This window comes from Artibeus jamaicensis, unplaced genomic scaffold, assembly GCF_021234435.1.
Source record: "Artibeus jamaicensis isolate MK-2021 breed Jamaican fruit bat unplaced genomic scaffold, CSHL_Jam_final contig_233, whole genome shotgun sequence".
Lineage (NCBI taxonomy): Eukaryota > Metazoa > Chordata > Mammalia > Chiroptera > Phyllostomidae > Artibeus > Artibeus jamaicensis.
In genome coordinates this window covers 49,646,833-49,659,473 of record NW_026521486.1, presented here as the reverse complement: position 1 = coordinate 49,659,473, position 12,641 = coordinate 49,646,833, and the positions used below count along the sequence as shown (strand labels likewise).

The window sequence follows — 12,641 nt, the reverse complement described above, 5'->3', positions numbered from 1 at the left end:
GTAAGGGCCGCCGTCATACGTCTGCGTCACCACGTTGTTCACGTGTTGCGCCGCCATCTTGTGCCTAGTTTCCTCGGAATGGCGAGTTGTCCCGCCTTGGCTAGAGTTGGAGGTGAAAGTTGCGTGCGTTTTCCCAAGTTCTGCCCGCACTCCTTCCTCACGACTGCTTTCGGGGGGCCACCACCAGTTTGGTGGTTTCGGTGGGCCCTTCCTTGTGGGGCGGTAGATTAGCGGCGTCGCTTTCAGCTCAGGTCCCACCCGCTCCCTCTGGGTGTTCAGGCCCACCCACAGCTGTCCCTAGCTTTGACCCTCGCTGACCTGTCCGCGTCGTGTTATAGAGAAGTGACTGGAAGCAAGGAGGCTGGTCCTACTCAGCTTCTCTCGGTCCCACGTTTTTTAATCCCGTGGAGTTGCTTTCAGTGTTCTTTATCCTATATGGAAGGGTTTTCTACAAAGACTGATTTTTTAAAAACCCAGCAAGGTGTGGGTAGGGTATGTCACACTGAAGCCATTTATCCCAACTGTTAAACTATGTAGAAAAAAGTTACATAAAATGGAGTGTGGTAAAATAAAATGTTACACCGTTACTTTAATACATTACAAAAACTTTTATTAAACATTTTTTGATGTTTCTACCTTTCTGGGGAAGTTATGCGTTATTCTGAATATTTTTTTAGCCATGTCCTTGCAAGATGTTGTGGCTTTATACTGATAATAAATTATAAATGGTAAACCTTTGATATGTTCTTGACAAATTAAAAAGTTCCAGAATGTTCTGAGATTTTACTAGTTTGAGCCCTTCAATGAGGGAAACCAGTTGCTGTGTGCCAGACTCCAAGAGCCACAAACGTTTCACCCTGTGATTCTGCAAACGTGGTCCACCTATTGAAAGTTAGGATGGGCTCTGGCTGAGTAGTGCATCAGTTTGAGCCTTGTCCCCATACGCCAAGGTTTCAGATTTGACCCTGGGTCAGGGCGCATACAAGAATTAACCAATGAACGCATAAATAAATGGAAGAAAAAAATCAACGTTTCTCACTTTCTATATAGATCATTAAAAAAATAAAAGCTAAAACTTGCCTTACTTTATATTTTTGTTTGGGCCAATTGCCCAACCTCAGCTTGTCTTATCAAAGTTGGGGAAAATTAGTAATACTCAGCCCATGTCCCGGTATTATTTAATCAAAATGTCATATCATAGGAAAGCAAAGTGCCCTGTGAAGGTAAGGAGTGGGGAAGAGGTTGTCAGACATCAACCTTTCCTGATTAAAAACGTCCACTGGAATCCAGAACATTAGTGGCTGGAAGGCTAGTTCCATATTTATTGTTCTGTATTTGTTTCTTCCTTCCTTGGAAGGAATGCTTGTCAAGAGAGACTGAATTTTACTGAAACCTTCAAAATGTGCATGGATTGCTCCCTCTTTAGTTCCTCTCCCATCTGTAAAATGTCTTAAATCTAAATCAGATACTATACTGCAACACTGCCACTCACAAATATTCTCACCATCCTTGTTTCTCATGAAATGTCATGAGCTGTACCTACCACTTCTGAACCTTGAAAAATAACTAGATGAAAAAAATTAACTATTACTATTCAGTTGCACACTGTTCTACCTGAATATAACTGTGCAACTGAATACTAACAGTTTTATAAACCAGATGGACAGGTCTTTGACTTCAGATAGAAGTGAGGAAAGAGAAACAAATCTAACTTTCAAGAGTCAGGGCAATTGTGTTAAACTGGTCAAGCCAGTGGTGGCACCTCTTTGGCTTTTGTAGTAAGGAGAAACATTACAATGAAATGGTTTAACAATACTACCTATTCCAAAGGGTTTTGTGGATTGAGTGAGTTCAACGCATTTAAATCAGAACCATGCCTGGCAGACCAACCACTAATAAATGTTCATCTTTGTCAACTGAGAATGGAGGCTCAGAGAAACGAGTGAGGTCATCAGCTAGGCCTCTATCAACTACCATATCTTTGCCGTGTATAACACACTTTTCTGCCCAAATTCTTGAGGGAAAATAAGGATGTGCATTATATATGGGTAGTACTAATTCCGTATCCATTTTTAATTCTTTTATTTATGCTTATGTATTAAAAGTGTAACTCTAGAAAGTAATGACAATATCCGTATGCAAAATAATACCCTGGAATATGAGTTTTTTTTCTAAATATAAATTTAAAAATTTAATTGATTTTTTCCTGAAAGTTTGAGCGAACATGGATGCACATTATACACAGCAAAAAATACACTTCCACTATTAACCCAGTTTTACTTGGGAAAAAAAAAGCGTGCTTCCTTCCTTCCATCTGTTCTCTCTACCCCCTACCCTCCTGCTTCCTCAGTGCTTTATCAATTATCCCTTATTGCTGTATTTGGAAACTTTCCCTCTCTACCGGCTATTTCTCCAACACAATATTTTATTTCTTCCCTTTTTGAACAGCCTCCCTTAATCCTACAACCCTCTTTTAACTACTATCCCATCTCTTTCCTGTGTACAGATAAAACTTCTGGAAAGAATGGTCTCTGTTCAGTAACACCTCTCTTTACTCCTCACCTGAACCAGTTTCCTGTCATCTGCCTTAACTGCAACTGAAATCGCTCTGATCAAGGTCACCAGTGATTGTCTTGATGCCAGACCTAACCAGTCCCCTTTACTCAGCTTCATTGTAGCATTTGGCATCATTAACCACTTCCCTCCTCTTTAAAACACTTCCTATAATTTCTGTGCCCATATTCTTTGTTTTTGTTCCTACCTCTCTAGTTATTCCTTCTCTCTTTTGTGGTCTCATCTACCCCCATCAGTCTTTAAATGCTGTTGTAATTATCTCACTTGGTATCTTCCACTTCCATGGCTTTAACTACTTTTAAATGGGTATCTCCCAAATATCTAGGTTTTTTTTTTTTTTTTTTAAGATTTTATTTTTAGAGAAAAGGAGAGGGAGGGAGAGAAACATCATTGTGTGATTGGAAATCCAACCAGTGACCTTTCTGTTGGCAGGCTGGCACTCAATCCACTGAGCCACACCAGCGAGGGCCTAAATACCTAGTTCTTAACCAGACCTCCTCTGACGCAGAGACCTAAATATTCAGCTGCCTGTTGGACTTCTTCACTCACACATTTCATAGCACCTCAAATGAGCATGAGCAAAATGGCACACAGCATCTTCTTTGCCCAATCTAGTCTTCTTTTGTTCAGTCTTCAAAAACGGCCCCACACTCACCTAACTCCTTGTCATAAACATACGAGTAATTCTGAATTCCTGTTTCCTTACCCTGAATACTCACTCAGTAGTTGAAATCTTAGTCTTCCAAGTCTGCACACATTGCCTCTCGCCCCCATCCTTCACTCCCTTGGTGGAAGTATGCTTGTTTTATCACTGCAGTTACTGCAAAGGCCTCCCAGCCTCAGGTTTCACTTCCTTTCCCTACCCACACCAATCCGTTTTTTATATGTCTACCAGAATAATCTTCTATGTTGCAAATCTGAGTATTTTATTCCCTTGTGATAAATCCCTCATCAGCTCTCTTTGGCTTACTGGATAAAAGCCCACAATTCTTAGCATGATATACAAGGCCCTTAGTGATCTATCCCTTAGCTCAAGCCTCTTTTACTTTTCTCCCTTCAAACCCCGTATCCTAATAATGAACTGCAGTCCCCAGGGCATGCAAATCTGCCTCATCCCTTGTTGTCTTGATCTTATCTGGCTGTCTCATCCTCCAAAACTTAGTTCAGATGTTACCTTCTCCCTTCTCCGGCATATGTTCCTCACTATTTTTCCTCATCGTTGGCCTGGGTGCCTATCCTACCTGCCCCTACCCCTACTTGTAACCCTTAATTACACTGTGTTGTTTTCCTGTATTTCCTTGAGGGCAGTGACTTAATAGTTTTCTCTCTAGCTTCCTGATGGGAAGGCACCCAATAAAGATGTGCTAAATGAAAAAATGTTCTCAGATGCTTAAGGAGCTTGGACCATAGTTCAAGGACAACTTTTAGTGTCTGAGAACACACACAATTTGATGGGCTCCCATCAAATTTCTTGAAACCAGGGAATGGAAGAGCAAATGAAGTATTACATAAAGGAAAGCTGAAATCTAGCTTAATTACACAGTACAAAAAAATTAAAATTCACAAGAAGCTTAAAACCAGCAAATGTCACACAAGTGGGAGGAAAACTAAGCTATAATTAATGTTTCTGACAAAAGGCTTCTTAGTTTTCAAGATGACTCCACCGTTTCTTGATGTGGCCTCCTTCTACAGCCCTGACTTACTGTGATCTCTGTGTGCATCCTCTTCGACGGCACTCGCAGTCTTCGGGTGTTACCATTGCAAATTAGTTTAAAATTTATAAATTACAATGTATCAGTTCTGCCACTGTGTGAAGCATCAGACACAACCAGGCATCAATATTTATTAACACAAGACAAAGGAAACACATTCATATGAGTTAATAGAACACTGTCCAGCCAGAAGTTAAATTTAAAAATGTATATCTAGTCTAATTTCAAATAAATAAAAAACTTTATACATAATTACACAGTACTATAGTTTGAATTTGACACTGGTAAATATCTTGACAAAGTAAACAAAATGGCATTTAGGACTACAAAATTATTCTTGTTTCTTTACACTCTCTCTTTCTGGACAAATAGCATGGCCCATGTACATATACCTAAACCAGACATGTATGAATGACAAAGAAAAGGCCTATTGTATATTTGGAGTATTGCAGCTTCTTGCTCCAAATACTCTTACTCTTACATCAAAGCAGACAACAACACTAAGGCATAGATCATGTTGGAGTTTGAGGGTGAGGTGGTAACTCCTCATTCATTGCTTTAGCCTAAAAGATTCCTATATTCAAGGAAAGTAATTTATTTGGCCAAGATATTGAGCACCATGCCAGGAGCGGAGACCTTAATGAAAAATTAAAAAACAAAACAAAAAACCAAATCTAAGGCCTCAGGACTTTTGCTGATTCAACAAAAGCACTAATTAAGCAAGCATTGTCCAGGAACTACAGTTAAGGAGATACACTCACATGACCTAAGACAGGTAATGGTCCCTAAACAGCCTGAGGCAGCACAGCTTCATTAGGAAAAGACTGATACTGGGGGGTAAGTGGGCCCCTTTATGAGGCAAGAAGTAAAGACTGTGGATTCACTCATGCCCATTGGCATGCTGGTCTTTCGCACGGTCACCCCCAGTCAAGAGAGGGCATTTGTACAGTCTAAGAACCCCTAGGGCCTAGGATTTCTCCTGAGGCAGCCCCCTTCTTAGTTACTTCGGCTGAGAGGCAGAAAGAAGGTCAAAAACTTTCAGATGAATAGATTTCTCTTAACTGAAACAGGGAAGGGGGACTTGCTATTAATTTAGTTTTCTTTTTCACAGTCATACAAACCCAGACAGAACATGTTCCAGAGTTTTAGCAAGGCTCTTCCGTCAATAATGACCTTTTGGGCCTGCCTTACGAGTCAGTTTTACCACAAAATTTGTACGTAACATGGAAAGAGCAAGAGCGTTGGGTCATCAAGAGAAAGTTTTCTTGTTTAGGTCGGCAACAGACTAGACGCAAACACCTCTACTAAGCCCACGGCTGCACTCTCTTCCCCTTGCACAGGTACGTTACCAGCATTAGTGCTGAAGCTCCCAAAGACACCTCCCAGCTTTCTTTCCTCCACAAGCATATTTTGGCTTTGGGGGATATGCAAAAGATCAATAAAGCAGCCACAAGGCAGAAAGCAAAAACTAAAGAGAAATCAGAAGCCCAAGGACCTTATAAAACTAGATAATCAGCACCTAAGTATCTGGAAATCGGCCACACTTTGAGAGTAATGGATTATCTTATTTGAAGGAATGACTATTGATCTGCACTGTCCAATATCATAGCCATTAGCCACCAACATGTGGCTACTGAAAACTTGAAATATGGCTAGTCTGAAAAGGGATGTGCTTAATACATATTAGATTCTAAAAACTTAATAGGAAAAAGTAAAACACCTTATTAATTTTTTAATATTGATTCCACATGGAAATGACAATATTTTAGCAATTTTGGGTTAAATAAAATATATTAAGATAATATCACGTTTCTTTTATGTTTTTAAAAACGTGGCTACTAGAAAATTTACAATGACAGCTGCAGCCCCTGTGATACCCCTGACTTGTGTAAGAAGGAGTGGTCAAAGCAGCCCATGGAACAGACTCTGCCTGTATTTTTTTCTTAGAATTTATGCATTATGGAGATAGAACTATTTACTCCTAAGGGTTCCTTGTTTTGTTTAGTGAATTGGTTTTAAGAAAACTACTTTCCAAGTAAGCAGGCTGTCTTCTTTGCAAAGCAAACCATTGCTAGTCGCTGGGATTTCCTGCCCCAGTGTGAGTGCTTCTTTTCTGTATGTCCTAGAGCCTCTCCTATCACATGGAAATCAATTTCATCTGAAATGTTGGAAAAGCGATCTGGAACTGGAAAATGTCTTGAGGTCTGCCCTCGGCAGAGAATGAACTGGGAGGAAGGGCGGGTTATGTAAAAGGGGGTCCTATGTAAAGTGGCTTCCAGTCACAGACTGTAAGGGTAGCCCCCAAGAATGCCACCACAGCAAGGGTCTGGTCTTTGCATTATAAACCTTATTTTCAGGGTAATTACAAGTCTTAAAAATTGTTTAAAAACATATTTAGTTTACATGATGTTACAGTGGGGTAAATAATATGTATTATTAAAATAGTCTAAATAAATATTTACACAATAGACCAGAGTGGGTCAAAGAGAACCATTCTGATTTAACATGTTAACTCTGTTTACTTTGATTTTTTTTAATTTTTAAAAATATTTCTGTAAGAAAAAAATAAAGAAATCCAACTATATTCAAATACATGAAGTATCAGACCAAAGAGAGGAAACTGAGCCAGGGGCCAGACTCAGTCCCAAGCTCAGCTGGCTTGGTCTGGGCACCACAGTTACTTCAGAGCTTCTTGCAAACACCAGGCTTCCCCTATTTCAGCATAAGCCTATCTATTTTGGCAAATCAAATTGGCCAATTTTGAGACGTACGGTTATGTGGCCTCACGGTTTCATGTGGTGTTGATCTTGCTGCCTTCCCAATCTATCATTCTTGTCCTCAAAACCCTGGCCTTCATGAACTGGAAGAACAGAGGACACTCTTCGGTCTTCACAAAAAGAGAAGCTATATGTATAAACTGTAGACACAGTTTACACTGGGCCTGGAAAAAGAGGAAATTCTAAATTCTTATGTAGTCACTCTTAATTTGAAAGACAGTTTCAACACTGGGGGCCAGAGTGTGTTATTGCGGTTCCTTAGAATAGGGTGGGAACTAATAAATCTGAGCTTTTTTGTCACATTGATTTTTAAACTGAGAGTTTTCAGCTTGTAGAAACAGGCTGAATTCTTAAAAGCTTAAGCTGATTCTGGGGATGCAAGCTTTTAAAACAATCACAGGCAGCTTTAGTTTATAAAATACACCAGCGAATAGAGACACAGTACAATGTGCAGCGAAACCTGCCAACGATGTGCACTTCTTAGTTACCTATTCAATTACACTGCATTAAAAGAATATTTGAAATTCTCTCAAAGTAGGAATGTTTCTACTTTGGTTGTTATAACTATACAAGCCAATTCTTCATTTTTTAAGCTGAATTATATGTATTCTTATTTACATGTTTAAAACAGTGGTCAAAATCTTTTCTAGTCAGGAATTATATATATAAAGTAATTTTCATATTCAGTGGGTTATCCAATTTGCTTCAGAGCCGAATGGAAGAAAGATGAGCAGTTCCGCATTAATGACACCCACAGAGGGTCTAGCTACCGCAAAAAGCAAAATACAGTGCAGAGCAGGGGACTGTGTAACTCAGGCTACCCCTTCATGAGAATTCATTAAACTCCCTTACAAAATTCTAAAATGGCATTAGGTAAAAGTACAAGTATATACAACAGATGATGAAAAATATGCAACATGCATGTAATTGCTTTAGTAACGTGCTGCTCACGCTATGTCAAAGCTCATGACTGTTAACATTTTTTTTTCATTTGCCACCATGGAATTCCCCTTTTCTGTGTGCCATGTGATCCCAGAATCCCACAGGATGAGATGAAGGACACAAAATGTAGCCATCTCAGCTTATCTCACATCATTTGAAAGCTTGCTCTTAAGTCACTGGTCTTGGGTCCTTGCGGCTTTTTGGGATGGCCCCCTGCAATCTCCACAAGGCTGATTACATGTTATAAGCCACATAGATGGGGTCTAACTGGTCAGCTAGGAAGCTGTCGCGGAGGTGCATCCTTTGCTTCTCTCCCCTGGAGTTGATGGGGATAACGCCTGGGTCCACCACAACCACGACGCCCACGATGAGGTAATGCTCCTCCAGAACCACATTTGTCACTAGAGGAACCAGATCGAGGGCTTCCTGTTCAGAGCCACACAGTTCCACAACCACCACAAGCAAGTTGGTCCATGTGAACACAGCACTGAAATTTCAAAGACATTCAGTTAACACGTCATTACACATCAGTCATCTATGACGGTATCTACCCAAGACCTATCCCCATTTCCGAGAACTGTCTTCTCTCTTAGTAGACACGTCTGTAATACATAACCTTGTCCCTACGATTACAGCTGATTAGCTGAGCCATCCAAAATCTCTTGGGAGTTTGGAAGTAGGATTGAAAGTTGTTAGCCTGTCACCTTGGCTGAGGACCTGTGGACTTGAAAGTTTCGGGGTAGCCAGACGTGTAGGGAATCACAGAGACTGGCTCTTCAGTAAGAGGAGAAAGAATGACGTGGGTGCCCACGTGGCTCTTACAAGAAAGAGGACAGTGGTCCCTGATGCCTTGTTTCCACCTTTCTTGAGAACCACAGTTAGGGACTTAGAAACTTCTGGGATAGCCAAGTATTCTTTTCATTAACTTTGTCTTTTGCTTACAATTTTTTGAAAAGAGTTTCTGTTACTTGCAACATAAGAACTTTGACTAATATTCTTATCCCCACGCAACAGGAAGGAAGTCGGCCTGGCCTCATCTGAGCTTAGTGTCCCACCCAAGTGTCTCTCCTATTATGCCATAAAAGTGCCATAAAGTAGTTAAGTCACCTTACAGTGAGTAGAACTGCTGGGTTAGGGGTTTGACCTGACCGCTGCTTTGCTTTAATAAGCACGGTACAATCATGAAAGAAAAATGTATACAATATTTGGCTGCACTCAAAGCTGAATGTCTAGAATTCAGGAGTAACCTGGCACACAGCTTCTCAGCCTCGTTCTTATGCCCTGGGGGCTCTGCTCAGGTCTGGGGAGAGACTCCAACCAAGGGAAGAACATTTTTAGGCAAAGAACCACCTGGAAAGCATGAACCACCACGAAAAGAACTATGGTTTTTTAGTAGAGGGAGAAACAAGAAATGAGTGAGAACACATTGACAAATATGTAGAAAGGAAATTGAACAGATTCGGTACTGTCGAGGATCCAGAATAAAAGCCAACATGAAAAACTCAGATTTTAATTTTAAAGAGTTTTAAGTCAATGTGAGGTTGGAGGATCCTTTATCAGGGATACTGTAGGGGAATTTCTTGCACTGAGGGGAAATTAGATCAGATAAAAGTAATAATCCTTTCCATCTGCTTACCATTTAACAGTTTATAAGCACGTTCTCACTGGACCCTCCCACAATCAGGAGGAAGTGACAGAGAAAGCCTTTTACCGGAGGAGGGAAGCAATGTAAATGGGAGAGCTAGGCCCTTAAGCTGGGTCTTTTGACCTTAAAGGCATGGTCTTTCCACCATTCTACACCGACTTTCTAAAGGCAGTTGTCAGATGGATCCTTTCCAACAGAAAGAGTCTATCCTTAAAGAGGATGCAGCCCTCTCCGCAATGGTTTCTTAGAGCCTGTCTCAGGGTCTCCACGGCCTCGGCCTCGTCTGCCGCAGCAGATGGTGCACCAAGAAGGAATCAGTCTGTTTGTTCTCTTAGTCCCCCTGGAGTTCTACGCCTATAGGCGGTATTTGGTGTAGACTGCTGATTACCTAGATCAGTTTTACTAGATGCTACAGCTGAGGTGGGAAGCCTGTTCTGTGGGGGGAATTTACCATTCAGCAATGCTCCTGTGGATCCGAGACACTGAGGTCTCAATGTCAATTGGATGGTATCGTAATCCTCTCAGCTCCAGTGTTTCATCCAGAGCTCCCACCACATATAACGCATCATGACGTTCTGACGTAAAGAGAGAGAAATTTGGTTCATCAGACACATTCTGAGGTCAGTACAATGGGGGGATCAAGAGTGCAGGGTTCAGACTGCCTGCCATGTCACCTGGCTCCGTCACTCACTAGTCCTGTAACTCTGGGCAAATCACTTGTCTCTGAGTCCTGCTTCCCTTTCTGTGAGACAAGATAAAAACAAAAGGCTGCTAGAAGGACTGAGATAATCTATGTAATGTTATTTATATGATGATGCCTGGTATCTTGTGAGTGCTAAAAAATTAGCTATTATTACTACTATTATTACTACTACTACTTCTACTACTACTACTACCACAGATACTACTACTACTACTACCACCATGTACCAGGAATCGTGCGAAGTGCTGGGGGACCAAGACGCCCAAACACAACTCCTGCTCTGCACAGCTCCTGCTACTGGAGGAAACACACGCGAACGGCGTTCCATTATCGTGCGGTCAGCCCAGAAACAGGAGTATGCACGAGGCATTAGGGGGCAGGAAATACCCCTCAGACTGTGCTCAAAGGTTAATGGGAGGCCTAGAAAAGCTGAAGCCAGGCTGAGCTGTCACGAGTAAGCAGGAATTGCCCCAATGATGTCTGGGAAAGAGGGGAAGAGTGAGGATGTGAGAGACAAAAATGAACATGTGTCATCGTGTCTAGGCCCCTTCAAGGGATCCCGATATAAGAAGCAGAATTAGGGAATGTGGAAGAGACTAGTGCTGGTTAGCAACGTGGCCGCAGTCTGGCTAGGGCATGGCAGAAATTTCCTTCTTTTCTAAGATTTTATTTTATTTTTATTTTTTTCTAAGATTTTATGCACACACTGTATGTACAGGGCTATGTGCTTTATGCCTATACAAATACTGCATTTTTAAGAAGAGAGATTATTTTGCTACATCTGCTGAGTGCAATATTCCCAGGGAAAGGCAGATTTCTGAAAAATTCAGAAAAACAAATACCAGGAACTGTTGGAGAGAGAAAGATGAGGAGGTCCAGCAGAGTCCCCCTCAACAAGAAAAGCTAGATCATAAAGACTGTTATAGCAAAACGAAAACAGAAACACAGTAGTTAATGACCATGCTTTTTGTTTGCTAGGTGCTGTTACTGGCACCTCAATGCATCACGTAATTCAATCGCAGTCATTTCCGCAAAGCAGGAAACACTGCAACTCCCGTTTTCCAGGTAGGAAGCCAAAGGTCAGTGATAGCTCAAGGTCACACAGCACAATGGCAGGGGTAGGCTCTCGCCTCTCTTCTCAAAGGAAGATCTGAACAAAAACTTTCATGTTCCTGGCTCCCCATGAAATAAGGAGAAACTAGGGATGTTGGTTGGTATGGAACAGATGCAAGAAGCTAAGGAGAAATGTCGTGGCCCAATTCAGGCCTTTAAAAGTCCAGTGAAGTATCTGTATCAATTCTTGAAGTGCCTGATACAATTAGAATTGGATGTTTTAAAACCACTATTCATGCCACCAGGAAGGCAGGCCGAAGGCAAACAGCAGTGAAGCCCTGACAGTGAACTGGGCGGGGGATGACCGGGGGACTGATTACACTGGGGCCTTGCGAAGAAGTCTTCACTCCGACACGAGATGCTGAGGAACAGAGGAGCAGCAGGGGGCTCCTCTGCACTGACTCCCTGCTGGGGACCGGGATGTTCCTCCTGCTCCCACAATGGTATGCAGGAACAGCACGAACTAAAAGATGAACTCTCTGTCCCAGGGGCTTGTTCTGGGGCTAGAGTCACCCCTCAGGCACACCTCTGTGACTGAGGCCATGCTGGCCCACACTTCAGGGGTGCCAACTTGGTGCCCTGGGTGCTTACCTCCTAGGTACTTTTTGGGGGCAAAGTCTGACTTCAAATAAATATGAATTCACAAATCGGTTCAAGAGTTGTAGGAGGGAATAATTAAATACACACACTCCACAATCCAAAAGCAGGCTGAGGAAGGCCAGCCAGCGCCCCCTGCTGAAATGCCAAGCAGGAGCAGGAGCTGGTGTGGGACATACCTCCAGTGGCCGCCGTGAGCTCGGTCCGGCGGACGAAACCCAGGTATCCTGTCCGAGCCCAGAGCGTCTGAGCGGCATCCCCAAAGCTGAGGCGAGTGTTGAAATGATCAGCTTGAAGAGTCTCACTGTCATAGATGGTGTAATAGCCACTGGCCGTATGAGGACTGTTGACCCAAATCTACAACAAGAAAAGGTCACATTTCATCAGGAATATGCGCTGTGTATCAATTTGATTCTCTTGGGACACATGATTTTAATTTTTTAAACTCATTTTTATAGCAACAGCCACAACACAACTGTAACAATAAAGGCAGCTGACATTTCTAGTGTTCACCAGCTGCTGACCAGTGCAATACATACTTTATTCACATGCTTTATCTCACTCATTCCTGACGTACA

General features: G+C 42.0%; 1 protein-coding gene across 2 annotated transcripts in view; it reads right to left on the bottom strand.

Moving 5' to 3' along the window:
- Positions 1-4,403: 4,403 nt before the first annotated feature.
- Positions 4,404-12,641, bottom strand: part of DIP2B (disco interacting protein 2 homolog B) — a 226,388-nt gene continuing 218,150 nt past the window's right edge. For both annotated transcript variants that reach the window (XM_037136676.2, XM_037136683.2), the window contains exons 36-38: positions 12,243-12,420; positions 10,102-10,225; positions 4,404-8,492 (exon numbers count right to left, since the gene is read on the bottom strand). In XM_037136676.2, coding sequence (XP_036992571.2) covers positions 8,240-8,492; positions 10,102-10,225; positions 12,243-12,420 — 555 coding nt within the window. In that variant the 3' untranslated portion in view covers positions 4,404-8,239. The remainder of the gene's footprint in view (positions 8,493-10,101; positions 10,226-12,242; positions 12,421-12,641) is intronic.